Here is a 23,969-nt window from a genome sequence, read left to right on the forward strand (position 1 = left end):
GAGCTGCCAGAGTCTCCCGTCTGTCCTGAGCTGCCAGAGTCGCCCGTCTGTCCTGAGCTGCCAGAGCCGCCCCGTCTGTCCTGAGCTGCCAGAGCCGCCCGTCTGTCCTGAGCTGCCAGAGCCGCCCGTCTGTCCTGAGCTGCCAGAGCCACCCGTCTGTCCTGAGCTGCCAGAGTCGCCCGTCTGTCCTGAGCTGCCAGAGTCTCCCGTCTGTCCGGTGCTGCCGGAATCTCCCGTCCATTCGGGACCCATTCCTAGGGTCCCCAGTCCGAGGTCGGCGGCGAAGGTCGCCGCTCTAAAGAGGCCACGGAGGCGGTTAAAGAGGCGGAGTAAGACTATGGTGGAGTGGGGTCCACGTCCTGCGCCAGAGCTGCCACCGTGGACAGACACCCACCCAGACCCTCCCCTACAGGTTCAGGTTTTGCGGCCGCACCTTGGGGGGGGGGGGGTACTGTCACGTTTTGACCTTAGTTATTTTGTTATGTCTTTGTTTAGTATGGTCAGGGCGTGAGTTGGGTGGGTTGTCTATGTTCCTTTTTCTATGATTTGGGATTTCTGTGTTTGGCCTGGTATGGTTCTCAAACAGAGGCAGCTGTATATCGTTGTCCCTGATTGAGAACCATACTTAGGTTGCCTGGTTTCACTTTTGAGTTGTGGGTGATTATTTTCCACACGGGACTGTTTTGTTTGTTTCGGTATTTCACGTTGTTATCTTGTAGTTTAGTGTCCATGTAAATAAAGTATTGTTATGGACACTTACCACCCTGCACATTGGTCTGACATCTCTTACTCCCCGTCAGAAGAAGAGGACAATCCTTACAGTGTGTGGGGGAGGGGGGGGGGGGTATCTCAAAAGAGTCATTCACATTACTATTTGCCTCAAACCCCTTACGACTACATGCACTTATATTATACTATATTTTTTTCAATAGTTTTGAATTCAGTTGAAACAACCAATGAGCACTCCCTGCCTGCAGAGGGACTGACTGGTTGATCAGTGGCCAATCTGACCTTGTGCTACTCCCCATCCTACCACACTATGGAACCATGTCAAAAGGTGAATGCACAACATTCAGAACAAAATTCGAATGTATTTTGGCCAATAATCACAGATGTTTCAACATCATCTGTGTTTTGTTCACAAGACATTACCCAACTTTACTAACGTCAGATGCTGAGAATCAGAAATCCATGTGATACTTTAAATGGTAACAGTGTCTTCTGGGTAAAATAACTCAGCACAAAGAAAAAATGGGATAGCTGCAGTCTAGATCAGACAGTTTATAAGGTCTAGTGTTGTTTACAAAGTACAGTACAGTCTGGCATTGTATAACTTGGGGTTGTGTGGTGGACCTTAGCAGCCTCCCAGGGTATGGTGTATTTTAAAGTGTGGTTATATAGTCTGGTATTGTGTAGTTATAAAGTGTATTTTAATATGTGGTTATATAATCTGGTATGGTGTATTTTAACATGTGGTTATATAGTCTGGTATTGTGTAGTTATAAAGTGTATTTTAACATGTGGTTATATAGTCTGGTATTGTGTAGTTATAAAGTGTATTTTAACATGTGGTTATATAGTCTGGTATGGTGTAGTTATAAAGTGTATTTTAACATGTGGTTATATAGTCTGGTATTGTGTAGTTATAAAGTGTATTTTAACATGTGGTTATATAGTCTGGTATGGTGTAGTTATAAAGTGTATTTTAACATGTGGTTATATAATCTGGTATGGTGTATTTTAACATGTGGTTATATAGTCTGGTATTGTGTAGTTATAAAGTGTATTTTAACATGTGGTTATATAGTCTGGTATTGTTTGGCCTGGGGTGTATTGGCTCTCAGAAGCCTGCCAGGCTGGTGTATGAGGTCCACCAGGTGAGCTCTGGGCTGGGGCTGGCACCCTGGGTAGTGGGGCGTCCCAACTGAGAGGAGGACCTCATTCCACACCCGATTATACTCCCCCCTCACCAGGCTACAACTCACACCTATACGGTCAGCCAACACCTGGGGAGAGAGAGGAGTTAGGGACTAGAATAAGAGAGAGAGAGCGATAAAGAGAAAGAGAGGAAAGAGATAGTACACTACCCACCTTATAAAGCAGAGCCCTGTGGTAGTAGGTTCCCTTGCGTATCTGTCCGATGGGGATGATGTTGGACTGTAGTTCGTAGCGCAGCTCACTGAGGTGGAGCTCCCACAGGAAGTCATGCTGTCTGTCCACCTCCACCGCCCCGCCCATCACCTCACTCACCAGCCTAACAGCCAATCACACAGCAGATAGGGGCTGAACGGCAGCAGCCACAACCAATGATAAAGGAACTGCCTGTTAGTGGGGTTTTGGGTTAGTTTTGGGTACCTTATTCTTAGTTGTGTGTTAGTCATTTGAGGTTGTGTGTTGGTTGTCAGTTGATTATTTGTAGGTTATTTAAGTACTGTCTTTCTGACCTGGCTAAGGCGCTGTACTGCTCACTCTCCACGTGCAGCGGGAGGATGGTCTTGGTGGCCTCGGTAACCAGGGCGTGGAACGCAGCATCATACGGGAGCATCCACGGCTTCTCTGTTACCATGGCTACCTCCTGCTGGGGCTTACTCTCATCCTCATCTCTCAGTTTCTCGTCCTCCTTCCGCCCTTTACTCTTCCCTTTACTACAGGAAGACAGTGTGAAAGAGACAGCCACTTTACCTGTCCTCTTGATACATACAGCCAGAAGAGGACTGGCCACCCCACAGAGCCAGGTTCAAATGTGCTTCTAAATCTGACTTGTTTTCTCTTTGTGGTTTTACGCTGGGTAAAAAGAGCTTTATCAAATACATCTGATTTGATTTACTGTACTTCAGTTCTAACACACACACCCTCTCTCGTGTTCGTCGTCTCTCTCTCACACACACCTGGGGGTCCTGGTGGAGCCCTTGCTGCTGAGTACAGATGCAGTGCGAGTCTCGGTGGGGCTGTCCTGTTGTCTCTCCTCTGACTGATCGACTGACACCCTGCAGGACAGGTACAGTACAGTTACACACACACACACACACTTCCTTTCTCCTTTTGGTCAGACGACAAAAACATCTCCAAGCACATAATGTAGATGCATTGATATGCAATGCATTCGGGAAGTATTCAGACCACTTGAAACGTTAGCCTTATTCTTAAATTGATGAAACAAAAAAAGTCCTCATCAATCTACACACAATACCCCATAATGACGAAGCAAAAATAGGTTTTTAGAAATGTTTGCAAATGTATTAAAAATAAAAAACAGAAATAGCTTATTTACACAAGTATTCAGACCCTTTACTTGAGACTCGAAATTGAGCTCAGGTGGATCCTGTTTCCATTGATCATCCTTGAGAAGTTTCAACAACTTGATTGGAGTCCACCTGTGTTAAAATGAATTGATTGGACATGATTTGGAAAGGCACTTACCTGTCTATATAAAGGTCCCACAGTTGACAGTGCATTTCGGGGCAACAACCAAGCCATGAGGTCGAAGGAATTGTCCGTAGAGCTCCGAGATTGTGTCGAGGCACAGATCTGGGGAAGGGTACTAAAACATTTCTGCAGCTTTGAAGGTCCCCAAGAACACAGTGGCCTCCATCATTCTTAAATGGAAGAAGTTTAGAACCACCAAGACTCTTCCTACAGCTGGCCGCCAGGCCAAACCGAGCAATCAGGGGAGAAGGGCCTTGGTCAGGGAGGTGACCAAGAACCCGATGGTCACTCTGACAGAGCTCCAGAGTTCCTCTGTGGAGATGGGAGAACCTTCCAGAAGAACAACCATCTCTGCAGCACCACCAATCAGGCCTTTATGGTAGTGGCCAGACAGAAGCCACTCCTCAGTAAAAGGCACATGACAGCTTGGAGTTTGCCAAAAGGCACCTAAAGGACTCTCAGACCATGTGAAACAAGATTCTCTGGTCTGATGAAACCTGAATGCCAAGCCTCATGTCAAGAGGAAACCTGGCACGATCCCTATGTTAAAGCATGGTGGTGACAGCATCATGCTGTGGGAATATTTTTCAGCGGCAGTGCCTGGGAGACTAGTCAGGATCGAGGGAAAGATGAACGGAGCAAAGTACAGAGAGATCCTTGATGAAAACCTGATCCAGAGCGCTCAGGACCTCAGACTGGGGTGAAGGTTCACCTTCCAACAGGACAACAACCCTAAGCACACATCCAAGACAATGTAGGAGTGGCTTCAGGACAAGTCTCTGAATGTCCTTGAGTCATCCAGCCAGAGCCCGGACTTGAACCCGATCGAACATCTCTGAAGAGACCTGAAAATAGCTGAGCACCAACACTCCCCATCCAACCTGACAGAGCTTGAGAGGATCCGCAGAGAAGAATGGGCTAAACTCTCCAAATACAGGTGTGCCAAGCTTGTAGCATCATACCCAAGAAGACTCAAGGCTGTAATTGCTGCCAAAAGGGCTTAAACAAAGTACTGAGTAAAGGGTCTGAATACTTATGTAAATGTCATATTTAAGTTTTGATATTGAAAATGTCTAAAAACCTGTTTTTGCTTTGTCATTATAGGGTATTGTGTGTAGATTGATGAGGGGGGAAAATTATTTGATCAATTGTAGAATAAGGCTGTAACATAACAAAATGTGGAAAAAGTCAAGGGGCCTGAATACTTTCCGAATATGCTGCATACGGTGAGGCCTTAAGGAGTTAAATGTCAGCTTATTAATGAGTCTGATGGAACAAGCATGCATGATTGTTGTCTTTCTGAGGCCCTATAGCTCCTGTCCCTGACTACTGCCCCCTGACTACTGTCCCTGACTACTGTCTTTGTTGACTGTGCCTGACTACTGTCTTTGTTGACTGTGCCTGACTACTGTGCCTGACTACTGTCTCTGTTGACTGTCCCTGACAACTGTCTGACTGGGCTTCTATCTCCGCCAGAGCAGGCCTGTTTAACATGTAGCAGCATCAGTCCCACTTCCACTCCTCTCTCCCCCTAAACACTAACAATAGGACAACTCCATCACTACACTCTACACTATCACTACACAGTACTATATCACTACAAATTACTCTACAGGAAACATTCGCACTGAGCTAAAGGGTAGAGCTGCTGCTTTCAAGGTGCGGGACTCTAACCCAGTAGCTTAAAATAAATCTTGCGATGCCCTCTGACGAACCATCAAACAGGCAAAGCACCAATACAGGGCTAAGATTGAATCGTACTACACCGACTCCGACGCTCGTCTTATGTGGCAGGGCTTGCAAACTATTACAGACTACAAAGGGAAGCACAGCTGAGCTGCCCAGTGACACGAGCCTACCAGGCGAGCTAAATCACTTCTACGCTCGCTTCGAGGCAAGCAACACCGAGGCATGCATGAGAGAATCAGCTGTTCCGGACGACTGTGTGATCACGCTCTCCATAGCCGACGTGAGTAAGACCTTTAAACAGGTCAACATACACAAGGCTGTGGGGCCAGACGGATTACCAGGACGTGTGCTCCGGGCATGTGCTGACCAACTAGCAGATGTCTTTACTGACATTTTTAACATGTCCCTGATTGAGTCTGTAATATCAACATAATAAAGCAGACCACCATAGTCCCTGTGCCCAAGAACACTAAGGCAACCTCCCCAAACAACTACAGATGTCACGACCGTTGAAAGAACTGGACCAAGGTGCAGCGTGGTTAGCGTACATATTATTTTATTTTAGAAAAGATGCTAACAAAACAATAAACACTACAAAACAAACCGTGAAGCTAAAGGCTATGTATCATAACCAAAGTCAACTTCCCACAAAACAGGTGGAAAAAAAGGGCTACCTAAGTATGGTTCTCAATCAGAGACAACGATAGACAGCTGTCCCTGATTGAGAACCCTATCCGGAAAAAACATAGAAATACAAATAATAGAGTATAGAATAACCACCCTAACTCACAGTACCCTCCCCAAAGGTGCGGACTCTGGACGCAAAACCTAAACCTATAGGGGAGGGTCTGGGTGGGCATCTATCCGCGGTGGCGGCTCAGGTGCGGGACGCAGACCCCGCTCCACCACTGTCTCACCCACTTTGGTGGCACCTCTGGTGCGGGGACCCTCGCCGGACTGGGGTCCCTCGTTGTGGGCCCCGGACTGGGGACCCTCGTAGCGGACCCCAGGCTGGGCACCCTCGTTGCGGGCCCCGGACTGGAGGCCGTCTCTGGAGGCTCTGGACTGGAGACCGTCTCAGGAGGCTCCGGACTGGAGACCGTCTCAAAGGCTCCGGACTGGAGACCGTCTCTGGAGGCTCCGGACTGGAGGCTCCGGACTGTCTATGGTGGCCTGATATGGTTCACAATCAGAGGCAGCTGTTTATCGTTGTCTCTGATTGGGGATCATATTTAGGTAGCCATTTCCCATTGGTGTTTGTGGGATCTTGTCTATGTGTAGTTGCCTGTCAGCACTCGTTTGTATAGCTTCACGTTTCGTTTTGTTATTTTGTTAGTTTGTTCAGTGTTCATTCTTTAAATAAACAAGAATGTACCTTTACCACGCTGCGCCGTGGTCCGATCCTTATAACGAACGTGACAGGCTGGTAATGGCTCACATTAACACCATTATCCCAGAAACCCTAGACCCACTCCAATTTGCATACCACCCAAACAGATCCACAGATGATGCAATCTCTATTGCACTCCACACTGCCCTTTCCCACCTGGACAAAAGGAACACCTACGTGAGAATGCTATTCATTGACTACAGCTCAGCGTTCAACACCATAGTGCCCTCAAAGCTCATCACTAAGCTAAGGATCCTGGGACCAAACACTTCCCTCTGCAATTGGATCCTGGACTTTGACGGGCTGCCCCCAGGTGGTGTGGGTAGGTAGCAACACATCCGCCACGCTGATCCTCAACACTGGAGCCCCTCGGGGGTGAGAGGTCAGTCCCCTCCTGTACTCCTTGTTCACCCATGACTGCGTGCCTAGGCACGACTCCAACACCATCATTAAGTTTGCTGACGACACAACAGTGGTAGGCCTGATCACTGACAACGACGAGACAGCCTATAGGGAGGAGGTCAGAGACCTGGCCGGGTGGTGCCAGAATAACAACCTACCCCTCAACATAATCAAGACAAAGGAGATGATTGTGGACTACAGGAAAACGAGGACCAAGCACGCCTCCATTCTCATCGACGGGGCTGTAGTAGAGCAGGTTGAGAGCTTCAAGTTGGTGTCCACATCATCAACAAACTAGAATGGTCCAAACACACCAAGACAGTAATGAAGAGGGCACGACAAAGCCTATTCACCCTCAGGAAACTTAAAAGATTTGGCATGGGTCCTCAGATCTTCAAACGGTTCTACAGCTGCAACATCGAGAGCATCCTGACTGGTTGAATCACTGCCTGGTACGGCAACTGCTCGGCCTCCGACTGCAAGGCACTACAGAGAGGGTACATCACTGGGGCGTCATTGCCGGAGAATTTCCAGTGCTATGGTGATTTTCCAGTTTCTATACTGTTTTCCCAGAAGTAGTGAAACATAATCAATATGGGGTTAATTATTAGACATATGTAAGCATAAATCATGTGAATGTACAAAGCGGGATCAACACAGGCCTGGACAGGAACATTAGTTAATCAGTTATAGTCACCATAGGCATGCACTTGTATTAGGAGTATGCATGTCAGTTTATTTTTGCAATGTCACGTCACCAATATAATCTATGCCCTAATGTCTGAGCCAATAAGAAAATGGAAACTAAGCAAGGCAACAAGATAAGGGTGGTCAAGCCTAAAGGGTACTACAGTGCCTTGCAAAAATATTCACCCCCTTGGCATTTTTCCTATTTTGTTGCATTACAACCTGTAATTTAAATGGATTTTTATTTGGATTTCATGTAGTGGACAAACACACAATAGTCTAAATTGGTGAAGTGAAATGAAAAAAATAACTTTTTGCAAAAAATGTAAAACAACTGAAAAGTGGTGTGTGCATATGCATTCACCCCCTCAAGTCCCTAAATAAGATCTAGTGCAACCAATTACTTATGTTCCATCACAATTTGCAAATAAATTTATAAAAAATCCTACAATGTGATTTTCTGGATTTTTCCCCTAATTTTGTCTGTCATAGTTGAAGTGTACCTATGATGAAGATTACAGGCCTCTCTCATATTTTTAAGTGGGAGAACTTGCACATTTGGTGGCTGACTAAATACTTTTTTGCCCCACTGTATTCTACAACTCCAAAACTACACACTACTCTACCACTACACACTACTCTACCGCTACTCTATCACTACACACTACACTACTCTACCACTACACACTACCATACCACTACACACTACTCTATCACTACATCTACCCACTATTCTACCACTACTCTACAACTACACCTACTCTACCACTACACACTACTCTAACACTACACACTACTCCATCACTACCACTACTCATTCACTACACACTACATCTATTCTAACACTACACACTACTCTACCACTACACACTACTATACCACTACACACTACTCTATCACTACTATACCACTACACACTACTCTACCACTACACAATCACTACTCTACCACTACACACTACTCTACCACTACACAATACTCTATCACTACCACTACACATTACTCTACCCCTACACACTACTCTACCACTACACACTACTCTACCACTACACAAGCACAACTCTACCACTACACACTACTCTACCACTACACAATCACTACTCTACCACTACACAATCACTACGCTACCACTACACAATCACTACTCTACCACTACTCTACCACTACACACTACTCTACCACTACATGATCACTACTCTACCACTACACACTACTCTACCACTACACACTACTCTACCACTACACACTACACAATCACTACTCTACCACTACACACTACTACTACACATTACTCTACCCCTACACACTACTCTACCACTACACAATCACTACTCTACCACTACACACTACTCTACCACTACTCTACCACTACACACTACTACTACACATTACTCTACCCCTACACATTACTCTACCCCTACACACTACTCTAACACTACATACTACTCTACCACTACACAATCACTACTCTACCACTACACACTACTCTACCACTACACAATCACTACTCTACCCCTACACACAACTCTACCCCTACACAATCACTACTCTACCACTACTCTACCACTATACACTACTCTACCACTACTCCACCACTACACACTACTCCACCACTACACATGAATCTACCACTACACAATCACTACTCTACCACTACACACTACTCCACCACTACACATTAATCTACCACGACACGCTACTCCACCACTACACAATCACTACTCTACCACTACACACTACTCTACCACTACTCTACTACCACTACACACTACTACCACTACACACTACTCTACCACTACACTACCACTACATAATCACTACACACTACTCTATCACTACACTACCACTACACAATCACTACACACTACTCTACCACTACACACTACTCTATCACTACCACTACACATTACTCTACCCCTACACACTACTCTACCCCTACACACTACTCTACCACTACACACTACTCTACCACTACTCTACCACTACACAATCACTACTCTACCACTACACACTACTCTACCACTACTCACTACTCTACCACTACACAATCACTACACACTACTCTACCACTACATAATCACTACTCTACCATTACACAATCACTACTCTACCATTACACACTACTCTACCACTACACACTACTCTATCACTACCACTACACATGACTCTACCCCTACACACTACTCTACTCTACCACTACACACTACTCTACCACTACTCTACCACTACACAATCACTACTCTACCACTACACAATCACTACTCTACCACTACACACTACTCTACCACTACACAATCACTACTCTACAACTACACAATCACTACTCTACCATTACACACTACTCTATCACTACACACTACTCTACCACTACTCTACCACTACACACTACTCTACCACTACACACTACTCTATCACTACACACTACACACTACTCTACCACTACTCTATCACTAGTTGTAGTGATAGAGTACTCGAACACTGGGCCGAGAGGGCACTGATACAATTATAGTGTGTAGCCTATAGAGTCCTTAAATAGCCTCGCCAAGTCATTCTGACCTCACAGCTGAAGTTTTGGACAAACAGTGACAAGGTGAAAGGGGGGCATAGTGGAGGACAGAGTCAAGGCTCCCAGAGTCAGGGTCCCAGACCAGACACACTGAAGGGAGTGTCAACAATGCAAAGGCAAATGAGAGGAGGACAAAGTTTGGAAGTGGGCAGAGAGAGGCCCACAGAAAAAAGAGGGAATCTAGAAGCTACAATCCCTAAACCCAGGACCCAGACACCAGGGTTAATTCATAGGGTGGCTACATTGATGAATCTCAAATATAAAATAGATTTAGATTTGTTTAACGCCTTTTTGGTTACTACAGGATTCCATATGTGTTAGTTCATAGTTTTGATGTCTTCACTATTATTTTACAATGTAGAAAATAGGAAAAACCCTGGAATGAGTAGGTGTGTCCAGACTTTGACTGGTACTGTATCTATGTATGTGGTTGGGTTGGTGTGAACGATAATCATACTCACGTGTCGAGGGGTTTGGCATTAATAGCAATGACAGGCCGTCGCTGGTTTACTGGCTGTTTAGACAGATCCTCTAGAGTCAACACCCTCTGGCCAGAACGAGCCTGACAGACAGACAGAGGGACAGAAAGACAGAGAGTTAGAAAGTGAGTGAGAAAGAGCGACAAAGACAGAGAGAGAAAGACAGAAAGACAGACAGACAGAGAGAGAATCTGAAGTCAAATGTCTACAGTTTGCTGATGATCTGGTGCTTATGTCACCAACCAAGGAGCGCCTACAGCAGCACCTAGATCTTATGCACAGATTCTGTCAGACCTGGGCCCTGACAGTCAATCTCAGTAAGACAAAAATAATGGTGCTCCAAAAAAGGTCCAGTCGCCAGGACCACAAATACAAATTCCATCTAGGCACCGTTTCCCTAGAGCACACACAAAACTATACATACCTCGGTCTAAACATTAGTGCCACAGGTAACTTCCACAAAGCTGTGAACAATCTGAGAGACAAGGCAAGAAGGGCCTTCTATGCCATCAAAAGGAACATAAAATTCGACATACCAATTAGGATCTGGCAAAAAATACTTCAATTAGTTATAGAACCCGTGGATCACCACTAAAACACTACCACCCTTTATGGTTGTGAGGTCTGGGGTTCGCTCACCAATGAAGAATGCATGAAAAGCAGAATTAGGCCGATACCCGCTAATGATCAAACTCCAGAAAAGAGACGTTAAATTCTACAACCACATTGTCACATTGGGAAGATTAAACAAAAAAACAGAGCAAACTAGAATGCTATTTATCCCTAAACAGAGAGTACATGGTGGCAGAATACCTGACCACTGTGACTTACCCAAACTTAAGGAAAGCTTTGACTATGTACAGACTCAGTGAGCATAGCCTTGCTATTGAGAAAGTCTGTCTTCTCTTGAGAGCCTACAGCGGCCTATGTGCACACTGCCCACAAAATTAGGTGGAAACTGAGCTGCACTTCCTAACCTCCTGCCAAATGTTCACTGTGTTTACTTGATAGCTACCTACACAAATAGCTACCGTTAATAAGATAAAAATGCATTAAAAGCAATACAAATAAAGTTGTCCATATTAAAGACAGATATTTCCCTCAGATTACAGACCCACAAAGAATTTTAAAACAAATCCAATTTTGATAAACTTTGATAAATACTAGTGTGACATCACAGCAGCAAGATTTGTGACCTGTTGCCACAAGAAAAGGGCAACCAGTGAAGAACAAACACCATTGTAAATACAACCCATATTTATGCTTACTTATTTTCCCTTTTGTACTTTAACCCATTTGCACATCATTATAACACTGTATGTAGACATAATATGACATTTGAAAATGTCTTTATTCTTTTGGAACTGTGAGTGTAATGTTTACTGTTAATTTGTATTGTTTATTTCACTTTTGAGAGAGAGAGAGAGAGAGAGAGAGATGTAAGTGCTGAGAAGGATGTAACACACAACTCTACCTGCCCGGGGTCGTAGAAGCCGTCCACAGTGATGTCTGTGGGGGCCAGTGTGTTGGTCAGGCTGTATTTGAGAGACAGGTTGGAGTCCAGCAGTCTTTGTAGAGCAATCTCACTAAACTTATTCCTACGGTTAGCTGAGCTGTTGATCTCCTGCAACAAGTCCAGGGCCCTGATACACAACACAACACACACCCTTCAGAGCTGACAATAAATTTAACAGAGAAATACTGCCACCTGCTGGCTCCTTACTAAATATCTCCCATGGATCACCACTAAAACACTACCACCTCCCTAGAGATTAGAATCACAACAGCATTTAATTATGCAATCTGTGGTATTCACATACACACACTCACCCCAGCTACACACACTCACCCCAGCTACACACACTCACCCCAGCTACACACACTCACCCCAGCTACACACACTCACCCCAGCTTGCACATCTCCACGGCAGTGGGCTCATCGTTAGCGCACACGCTGATGGCCCAGCATGCATTGCGGCGTACCTCCTTGTGATTGGACCGTAGCAGTTGGACCAATGGAACTAGGCCTCCCGCATTCCTCAGCTAAACAGCAAGAAGAGATGGAATGAGAGGAAGGAGTTGGAGTTTGCACTTTTGGGACTATATCATTGGTTCCAATGTACCAGGAAAACTATGTGCAGCTCAAGAATTAGACAAATATTTGATCCAGGTCTGAAACACCAGCATTACGGACAAAGACACACTCACGTCTGCCCGTCCCTCAGCATCGCAGGCGAGAGCGGCGAGGGCCTGCGTGGCTCGAACCAGGGTGTGTGTGTCCGCAGACTGCAGCGGCTCCAGGAGGGCAGCCATGGCCCCGTGGGACAGGATGCTGCAGCGGAGGACTTCCTGTTCAGCCATATTGGTGAGGACGGCCGCAGCGTGAGCCACCGCACCGGGAATAACGTCATGGAGCTGCTGAACCAAGCCCTCATCTCCCTCAGCCTCATAGACAGCACTGACACACACAGACACTCACGCATGAATGCACACACGCACACAAAGTGAGACCTCATCACATCTGCCTTATACATAACACTGAGGGAGTGACAGAAGTAGAGAGGTAGAGAGAGAGAGGTGGAGAGAGAGAGGTAGAGAGAGAAAGGTAGTGAGAGAAAGAGAAAGAGAGAAGTAGAGAGAGAAATGAGAATGGAGAGAGAGAGAGAAGTCATGCAGAACAACAGCTCCTGACTTGTTATAACTTTTTGGTTGTTAAGAGCGAGATTGACACGATTAAATTAGCAAAAAATCTACAGGTAATCAAATTGTACAACTGAAGATCAACACAGGAGGAAAAGATTGACAGAGAGTGAGCTAAAAGACCAATATTAATCGTGGTAGCTGGCCAAATTCAAATCGGTCAGCTAGCTTACCGTCTAGCTTCAACTGTCAAATCAGAGAAAGGAAGAATCCATTTTAAACAGCATTCTGAGGGAAAACCAAGAAACTTTGTTTGCCGACTGCTCACAAAACAGGACTGTTACAAACCTGTTATTTTACACAGACCACACTACTGCCTGGTGTACAGCTGTAACCAGGGATTTCAGCTATACCACAAAGAAAGGCATCTGCAAGGGAAGGCAAATCCACATGTTTGAGGACAGCGATAAGGACCAGGAAAACAGGTTTCTGACGGTTATCATGTGTCAGAACGGCACTGTCATGGTCCAGGGCAGTGAGGCTGCACTCAGCTCTGTTGTGCAGGACTTCCCCACCCTAACGAAGATAGCGGAAAGCAAAAAAGACAAGGACAGCACCCCGTCCTCTCCCCTCACCTCAGGCACCCCAACAGCAGGACCATCCTCCCCCCCTGCCTGCCAACAACCACCAGAACCAAGACCAAGGCCACCATGAGGAGAGAGCTGGTGCAGGTAAAGGCGGAGATGGCAAAGGAGTTGTCTGTCATCAAGAGGGTGCTAGAGCACAGAGAACAGACTGTAGAGACTCCCAGAGAGAAGCTGCAGCCCTTCACCACCCCTAACAACCCCACTGACCCACCTTTACCCACAATCCCCCCCCCCCCCCCCCCCCCATAACAACATCCCTTTACCCACACCCCCAGTCAACAAGGAGGCTCACATGAGGACACCTACTACAGAGAGAAGCTCTAAAAAAAAATCTAAAAGATGTTGACGTCATCATTCTGCAGGAGACATGGTGTAAGGCAGACATGGTCACTCACTGTCCCACAGGCTACAGAGAGGTAATCATTCTGCAGGAGACATGGTGTAAGGCAGACATGGTCACTCACTGTCCCACAGGCTACAGAGAGGTAATCATTCTGCAGGAGACATGGTGTAAGGCAGACATGGTCACTCACTGTCCCACAGGCTACAGAGAGGTAATCATTCTGCAGGAGACATGGTGTAAGGCAGACATGGTCACTCACTGTCCCACAGGCTACAGAGAGGTAATCATTCTGCAGGAGACATGGTGTAAGGCTGACATTGTCACTCACTGTCCCACAGGCTACAGAGAGGTAATCATTCTGCAGGAGACATGGTGTAAGGCAGACATGGTCACTCACTGTCCCACAGGCTACAGAGAGGTAATCATTCTGCAGGAGGCATGGTGTAAGGCTGACATTGTCACTCACTGTCCCACAGGCTACAGAGAGGTAATCATTCTGCAGGAGACATGGTGTAAGGCTGACATTGTCACTCACTGTCCCACAGGCTACAGACAGGTCATTGTGCCGTCACAGAAACACAGCTCTGTCAATAGAGGCAGAGACTCTGGAGGACTGATGATCATTTGGTACAAATCCCAACTACAACATCTAATTGATCCCCTCAAAATGGGCAAATATCACATTTGGTTAAAACTGAAAAAATAATTTGTACTGACAGAAAAATATGTGTTTCTTTGTGTTTCTTCCCCATATATAACCCCCCCCCCCTCCTCCTCCTCATATTACTCAGAGGAGATCTTCCCCACCCTTGAGGAAGAGACGTGCCATTTCCAGGCCCAGGGAAATGTGCTCATTTGTGGGGACACAAATGCGCGCACAGGAACACTACCTTATCTAACGAGCACATGAGGGGACAGCTTTATTACAGGCCATAGTGTCTCTAACTGTCTTCATCTCCTCCATAGAAACAACAGGGACAGCTTTAGAACAGGCCATAGTGTCTCTAACGGTCTTAATCTCCCCCATAGAAACAACAGTGACAGCACCGTCAACAAAAACGGAAGGGATCTGTTGCAGCTCTGTTGAAGCCTGGGTCTGTACTTTGTCAATGGTAGGTTACGGGGGGACTCTTTGGGGAGATTCACCTACTGCTCACCTCTTGGCCAGAGCACAGTAGACTATATGATTACAGACATTGACCCTTCCTCTCTCAGCTCATTCACTGTCAAGCCACTAACACCTCTGTCTGATCACAGCCAAATTACGTTGTTCCTCAAAAGAACAGACATGAAAACAACCAGACATTCACAGCCCAGTAAGCTGTACAACATCAGAAATTCACAGCCCAGTAGGCTGTACAACACCAGACATTCACAGCCCAGTAAGCTGTACAACACCAGACATTCACAGCCCAGTAAGCTGTACAACATCAGAAATTCATACAGATGGGCCCAAAACAGCACAGAAGAATCCAGAAAGCAACCTGGAACCAAAATATCCAGACACTGTTAGATAACTGTCTGAATAACACATTCACTCACAGTAAAGAAGGCATCAATCTGGCAGTACAAAACATCAACTACATATTCAGGCAAACCGCAAAAGGAGCACAATTGAAATTGATAAAAAACTAAACAAAAAAGACCATGGGTGACAACTGGTTTGATGCAGACTGTAAGATTATAAGGAAAAACTTAGAACACTATCCAACCAAAAGCACAGAGACCCAAATAAGGTTGAATTACGCCTTCATTACTGTGAGACTTTAAAACTCTATAAACGTACACTCAGAACCAAAAAAGCACAGTACAACAGCAAGCAGCTGACACTAATTGAAGAGTCCATAAACACACACAACTTCTGGCAAAACTGGAAAAAAAAAAAAAAAATCTAAACAAGAGGAATTAGCGATACAAAATGGTGACATATAGACAACCCATTTTAAAACACTCTACAACACCGCTCAAATTCACACAAACGCAGAACAATGCCAAATTCATGAGAAGTTGAATGGATTAGAAAAAGCTATAAAGGACAATCAAAATCCATTGGACTCCCCCAATTACTGACCAGGAGCTCTATAACAAACGTCAGGCTCTCAAATTTAAAAAGGACCCAATGGCATCCTAAATGAGATGCTCAAACTCACTCGTGCAAATTTTCAATTGGCTATATTAAAACTGTTTAATTTGATCCTGAGTGTAGGTTATTTCCCTGGCATCTGGAATCAAGGCCTCATAACTCCAATCTTTAAAAACGGAGACAAATTTGACCCTAACAATTACAGAGGCATTTGTGTGAACAGTAACCTGGGGAAGGTTTTCTGTAGTATTATCAATGTAAGAGTTCTAAACTTCCTTAATAAGCACAATGTCTTGAGTAAAAGCCCAATTGGATTTATACCAAAAGATCGCACAACTGATCATATCATCATACATATTTACACCCTACACACCCTGATAGATAAACATGTCCACCAAAATAATACCAAAATATATGCTTGTTTTATCGACTTCCAAAAAGCATTTGATTCTATTTGGCATACAGGTCTGTTCTACAAAGTTATTGAAAGTGGTGTAGGGTGTAAAACATATGACATAATTAAATAAATCAATGTATACTGGCAATACGTGCAGCATTAAAATTGGTAAGAAAATATCAGAATTCTTTAACCAGGGGCGGGGCCTTCGTCAGGGTTGCAATCTGAGCCCTGCACTCTTCAATATTTACATCAACAAATTGGCCTCTATTCTAGAAAAATCCTCTGCCCCTGGTGTTAGTCTCCGCAATTCAGCAGTTAAATACCTACTCTTCGCAGATGACCTATGCCTGCTGTCACCCACAGCACATGGCCTACAGCAGAGCCTGGACCTGCTAGAGCAGTACTGCCAGACCTGGGCCCTGGCAGTAAACCCCAAAAATACTCAAATAATGATTTTCCAAAGAAGATCCAGATCTCAGGGAATTAGACCAAAGTTCTCAATTGGTACAAAATATATAGAGTACTGTACACACTACAATTACTTAGGTTTAAAATAAGCTTAACTGGACACCTTAATGAGGCAGTGAATGAGCTGAGAGAGAAAGCACGCAGGGCATTCTACACCATTAAAAAGATCATTCAAATTGAAATACCTATTAAAATTTGGCTATACTAATTGAATATGTCATTGAACCAATTGCACTTTATGGCAGCGAGGTGTGGGGTCCACTTGCAATAGAAGATTTAATCAAATGGGACAAACACCCCATTGAAACCCTGCATGCAGAGTTCTGTAAGATTCTCCTACATGTCCAGAGGAAAACTACAAACAATGCATGCAGCAGAATTAGTCCAATATCCACTAATAATAAAAACTCAAAAAAGAGCAATTATGTTTTGGAAACATCTAAAATACAGTGACCCCCTCTCATATCATTACCAAGCCCTGCAATGCCAAGAGCTGAGCAAAGAAAAGAGTCCCCTCATCCAGCTGGTCCTGGGGCTGAGTTCACAAACCTGTTCTACTAACGCACTGAATGAAGCCTCAGGACCAGAACATCCAATCAATCAGGATAAACCAAATTACAACACAGTCAAAACAATACTATATTGCTTATTGGGAATCACAAACACAAGCACAAAGCAAAATGCCGTGCTATCTGGCCCTAAAACGACAGTACACCGTGGCTAAATATTTGACCATGGTTACTGATCAAAACCTTAGAAAAACCTTGACAAAGTACAGGCTCAGTGAGCACAGCCTAGCCATTGAGAAGGGTAGACACAGGAAAACCTGGCTCCCTGTAGAGGAAAGGCTGTGCAACCACTGCACAACAGCAGAACCTGGCTCCCTGTAGAGGAAAGGCTGTGCAACCACTGCACAACAGCAGAACCTGGCTCCCTGTAGAGGAAAGGCTGTGCAACCACTGCACAACAGCAGAACCTGGCTCCCTGTAGAGGAAAGGCTGTGCAACCACTGCACAACAGCAGAACCTGGCTCCCTGTAGAGGAAAGGCTGTGCAACCACTGCACAACAGCAGAACCTGGCTCCCTGTAGAGGAAAGGCTGTGCAACCACTGCACAACAGCAGAACCTGGCTCCCTGTAGAGGAAAGGCTGTGCAACCACTGCACAACAGCAGAACCTGAGACGGAGCTGCATTTCCTGACAAAATGTAAAAAATATAAAACAATTAGAAACTGTCATTTTCCAAAATTTGAATCCTTATTCAAGGTTTCAAAGACCTCTCTGATGAGAGTAGGCTACCTGTCCTGTTGGGGGAGGACGCAGAGAGACCTCTCTGATGAGAGTAGGCTACCTGTCCTGTTGGGGGAGGACGCAGAGAGCTGTGGGTTGGCAGCGCAATACATTGCTGCCTGCCATAAGATGAGGGACAGTATCTGACAGACCATTCAACCTGCACATGTCCTCTACTGTATGCTTATTGTTATTGTTCAATGTATGGTTATTTTGACCCTTGTTATTGTTGTTTACTGTTGTCCCGTTGACAATTTTGATTCTCATTTTGATATTGTAAATATCCTAAATAAGCTTTGGAAATATGTACATTGTTACGTCATGCCAATAAAGCAAATTTAATTTAAATTGAAAGGTAGAGAGAGAGAGAGAGATGTAGAGAGAGAGGCAGAGAGGTAGAGAGAGAGAGAGATGTAGAGAGAGAGAGAGAGAGAAATATGTAGAGAGAGAGAGAGAGAGAGAGAGAGAGGCAGAGAGGTAGAGAGAGAGAATGCTATATAGTACATTAGGTGTGTGTGAAACCCACTATGAGTTGAGCTGGTTGCTGCTTGTAAGGCTAGACAGGGCCTGGGCTGCTGCCTCTCTCACCTCGCCCCCCTCACTACCAAGCAGCTGCACCACCGCACGGATACCGTCTGGAACACAAGGACAGTTTTGGGTTGGGGCCACGGGTGTGTGTCGGTATGTGTTTGCACACGCCTGTGTGTGTGTGACTCACCCAGGTCTCTGAAAGCATCTTTGCTGGCCAGGTGTAGACTCATGGCAGCGACAGCCTGACAGGTAGCAGTCCTCAAACTATCACCCTCTAGAGACAGCAGCTCCACCAGAGACCGCTCGATGTCCTGCTCATGGAGCAGCTTGCGGTTCTCTGCTGAGGGACAGAGAGACAGAAAGAGAGAGGGGGGAGAGCGAGAGAGAAGAGAGACACAGAGGTAGATAGAGTCAATAGATAGATAGAGATATAGAGAGATAAATAGAGATGGAAGGAGATGGCCCAAACGAATTTACAGGCATACTTTGGGGTTCTTATCCTTGCTGGTGTTTTCAGATCCAATGGGGAATCCACTGAATCCCTGTGGGATGCAGAAACTGGCAGAGAACTTTTCCGTGCAACAATGTCTCTGGAAAACTTCCACATTTTTTCCAGGATTATCCGCTTCGATAACTGAGACACCAGACCAGCTCCACGGCAGAGAGACAAGCTAGCTGCAATCAGGTCAGTGTGAGACAAGTGGGTGGACTTCCTTCCCCTGTTTTACAACCCTGGGCCCAACATTACTGTTGATGAGCAGCTTATGCCATTTAGGGGCCGCTGCCCCTTCAGGCAGTACATAATGTCTAAACCCGCAAAATATGGAATCAAGATCTTGGCTGCCTGTGATGCTGCTTCATCATATGTGTGGAACTTGCAAGTGGAGCCCCTGAGAAGAACCAAGTGCTGCGGGTTGTCCTGGAAGTGACACAGTGACTCTGTGGCCACATGCAATAACGTTTTTTTACTTTGCACAGGCTGGGACAGGAGCTCCTCAAGAGGCAGCTGACGATGGTAGGAAAAGTACGAAAAAACAAGCCAGAGCTCCCACCTTAGCTGTTGAATACATGGAACAGGCCTATCAATTCCTCTAAGTTTGTGTTCAAGGCCGACACGTCCCTAGTGTCCTACGTGCCAAAGAAAAGCAGAAATGTGGTACTCATGAGTACGCTGCATAGGGATGGGTGAATCTGTGGCCAGGAACATCAAAGAACAGAAATCATAATGCATTACATTGCCACAAAGGGAGGGGTGGACAATTTAGACAAGCTAGTGACTGGCTTCAGCTGCAACAGAAGAACCCTACGCTGGTCACTTGTGATATTCTTCAACATCTTGGACATCTCGGTGTACAACGCGTTTGTCATCTGGATGGCGCTGAACCCAGATTGGAACAGAGGGAAGCTAAAAAAATCAAAAAATATTGTGGGTCCATCAGACCTGTGAACATTGGGGTGAATAACAAAAACATGAACACCACACAAGGGTTAAACATTCAAACACACAAACACACTTAGCCCTTACAGCTCTGCGCCACCCTGGAGATGGCCTTGACAGCGTTTGTCTGTATGTCCAGCAGGGTGGGAGTGGTGATGAACTGTAGTAACCTCTGGAGACCTCCAGTCTCATGGATCAGCTGGAGACTGTCTCTGTCCTCCAGACAGTTAGACAAAACCTGGAGGGCTTCTACATGCAGATCACTGAACTCCTACAGGACACAAACACAAGGCAGGAGTCAAATTCCTTCACACTTGAGATACGCTTCATTTTGTTTACCCGGTAGAATGAATTCAATAGTCCCAAAAAAAAAACAAAAAAAAAAAAGTGCGAGCTAGCAAGCTTGATCAAGAGCACCTCAAATAATTTACAATACTAAATAAATAATAAATAATTTACAGGTACTTCCAAGTATCTGATAAATATATTTAATCCAGGTAGTTCTGGGACACACAGACCTTGTTGCAGAGGAACTCCAGCAGCCTGTCAAAGCCCTGCTCCTCCCTGAAGGTGGCTCGTGTGTCGGTATCCGTGGTTACGATCACCAGCGTCCTCAGGGATAACTGCTGGATGACCGGGAACTCAGATCTCAACAGCTCCAGGAGCGGGGGGATGCCATTTAGCTCACGCACTGCCACACGGCTGGGGAGGTCCTACACACGTAACATGGGGCTTTAGCTCAGCAGGCTAACACAGTCTTGTGGCGAGCAGGGAACTAGGGTTCAAGCCCCTTCAGCCACACACACACACACCTGCACCAGGTTGCAGATAGTCTCCACAGAATTCTTCTTGACATCAGGGTCAGGGCTGGACAGAAGCTGTATAAGCGGCTCTAGTCCCTCCTGGTCCGAGATCTGGACCTTACAGCTGAAGTCTACCGACAGGGAGGCCAGACACAGTGTGGCAAACTCATGGACCACAACATCCTCTGTCACAGGAATACACACATAAACACAAACACAGATATAGACAGACAGGCAGATACAAAGAAATGTCACAATGATTTAATATATGATTGATACTTGAGAACATCCAGCCAGAGCATACCTTCAGGTGACAGCTTTCTGATGATAGAAGGAATGGCATCCAGTTTCTTCAGAAGTCTTTTTACATCGCCTTTCAAAGAGAACAGAAACAGAAGTTACCCAAAGTTTAAGGCCACAATCTTGTCTTCAGTCACATGTGAACAGACTGTGAACAGACTACAGACCGACCCTAAAAAACTGATTTTGCATTGTGTGTTGTGTTACTCCTCCTAAATCAGTAGTTACTGTCCTACAGCAGTAGTTAGGGGAGGGGTCCTTACTGTTGGCAGCCATGACCCCCAGGGCCATGAAAGCATTGCGGCGGACTAGCTTGTCTTCATGGGAGATGAGGTGAGACAGAGGCTCCACAGCCCCTAGCCCCAGCAGAGAACTCCTGTTCTCATCACCTGTCACCAGGGGGAGACAGGGAGAGAGAGACATAAAGAGAGAGCGCAAGAGATGGCATGCTCAGTAGATAAACTGCTCCCAAGGTTTGGTCCAGGTTCAAATGAACATATCACCTTCATTACATTGCTTTCCACAGTCCAGTTATTTCCGATAATGTGATTACTTTTGGAAGAAATGATACCATATGGCTATGATATTGGTTCTCTCACCAACATGAACATCAATGGTAAAAAATACCTTTCTCTGCAAATTTGTGGATGGCTTCGCAAGCTTTAACCAAAACCTCCTCTTCGGGGGAATTGAGCATGAGGACCACAGTGGCTGCTTTCTTACTCTCAATCGGCAAGGGGTCAAACTAGAGAAAGAGAGAGAGAAAAGAGAGAGGCAGAGAGCGTTTGACGACTCATTAAATTGACCTCATCACAACAGCAATATTATCTTCATCTTCTTACCACATCCTTAGAAGGAGGCTCACTCTCTTTCTTCACTTTCTTCCCCATCCTGAAACAATAAAGCCACACCTTTTTTTAGCAAACTTATTTACCCATTATTACATGCTGTCAATGTTTACGTGGGTGTCAACTTGGCAAGAACAGGCTTACACAGAACAGGCAACGTTGCAAGAGAGCATGCTAATTACACTGGACGTCCAAACGAGGTGGCTTTAGGTAATTAATGATGACCTTCCTTATAGCCATTTGAATAAATAACCTTTTGTTACCTGTTGTTGAAGTCTGCGGACGGTCAGTACCTAGCTAACCTACAGGTTTTAAGCTAGCTTGTTAGCTAGCTAAGGTTATCGATGTTTGTTTGGAAACTGAAGTTGACATTTCGTTGCTAGGCGACAGATGCCACGAGGTTTTAGTGGTTGAAACCGGAAGACAGACGTAGAAAGATTTACCCAGTGGTGGAAAAAGTACCCAACTGTCATACTTGAGTAAAAGTAAAGATGCCATAATAGAAAATGACTCAAGTTAAAGTGAAAGTCACCCAGTAAAATACTACTTGAGAAAAAGTCTGAAAGTATTTTATTTTAAATATACTTAACTATCAAAAGTAAATGTAATCTCAAAAATATACTTCAGTATCAAAAGTAAATGTAATCTCAAAAATATACTTCAGTATCAAAAGTAAATGTAATCTCAAAAATATACTTCAGTATCAAAAGTAAATGTAAGAGTAAATGTAAGAAAACCAGACCGCACCATTTTCTTGTTTTTTTATTAACAGATAGCAAGGGGAACACTCAAACACTTAGACATCCTTTACAAACTAAGCATTTGTGTTTAGTGAGTCCATCAGATCAGAGGTAGTAGATGACCAGGGATGTTTTCTTGATAAGTGAGTGAATTGTATTTCTTTTCTTGTCCTGCTAAGCATTCAACATGTAACGAGTACTTTTGGGTACCATGGCAAATGTACGCCGTCGTCCTTTATATTATTTTCATTAGGAATGTAAAAGTTGTAAAAAAATATATATATAAATAGTAAAGTGAAGTACTTATACCCCAAAAACGACTTACTTCTAAGTATTTTTACTTAGTTTACACCAGTGGATTTACCTGAAATGATGGAAAGCCGTTGCTGATTTCCATTGGGCCACACTCTTTAACATGATGTGAATAACAAAGATTGGACCATCAACAAAAACAAACAGTGGAGTGCATCCCATCACATTTCACATGCATGTAGCAGTTAAAGTGGTGCTCAGGGAATGACTGACTCATGCAACATAAACAATGAAGTAGGTCGGTCCTTTATTTGGTTGATGATGACAGCACAAAATGAAGGTCTATTTCCTCATTTAATTCTGGAAATCACAGACTGTGGTTTTCTATCCACTGGTTGTTCTAGTCACTTTCCAACGTCCTCAGCAATAGCTTTGTATGCCTTGACACTTACATTTCACACAGCAGTTGAATAAACTAGATTTTAGAAAACGTTTGTATTAAAAGAACAACCTGAACATTTTACTAACTGTTTGGTTAGGGCTTATTG

At 44.8% G+C, this 23,969-nt stretch overlaps 1 protein-coding gene across 2 annotated transcripts; it reads right to left on the reverse strand.

The window, feature by feature from the left end:
- Positions 1-1,252: 1,252 nt before the first annotated feature.
- On the reverse strand, positions 1,253-22,824 carry armc3 (armadillo repeat containing 3). 2 transcript variants are annotated; one of them, XM_031835068.1, is made up of 19 exons: positions 22,693-22,824; positions 22,424-22,472; positions 22,209-22,326; positions 21,845-21,970; positions 21,586-21,654; positions 21,291-21,466; positions 20,997-21,191; positions 20,566-20,749; positions 19,228-19,380; positions 19,036-19,144; positions 12,848-13,097; positions 12,546-12,682; positions 12,114-12,282; positions 10,622-10,722; positions 2,889-2,987; positions 2,445-2,645; positions 2,092-2,254; positions 1,796-2,006; positions 1,253-1,664 (listed from the first exon to the last, which is right to left on the reverse strand). In XM_031835068.1, exons 2-18 carry the CDS (start codon positions 22,469-22,471, stop codon positions 1,800-1,802), a joined length of 2,505 nt encoding a protein of 834 aa, XP_031690928.1. In that variant the 5' UTR covers position 22,472; positions 22,693-22,824; the 3' UTR covers positions 1,253-1,664; positions 1,796-1,799. The 2 variants fall into 2 exon arrangements, with proteins under 2 accessions (XP_031690928.1, XP_020349863.1); XM_020494274.2 differs by having other exon boundaries at positions 1,253-2,006.
- Positions 22,825-23,969: the final 1,145 nt, after the last annotated feature.

Source organism: Oncorhynchus kisutch, linkage group LG11, assembly GCF_002021735.2.
Source record: "Oncorhynchus kisutch isolate 150728-3 linkage group LG11, Okis_V2, whole genome shotgun sequence".
Classification (NCBI taxonomy): Eukaryota; Metazoa; Chordata; class Actinopteri; order Salmoniformes; family Salmonidae; genus Oncorhynchus; species Oncorhynchus kisutch.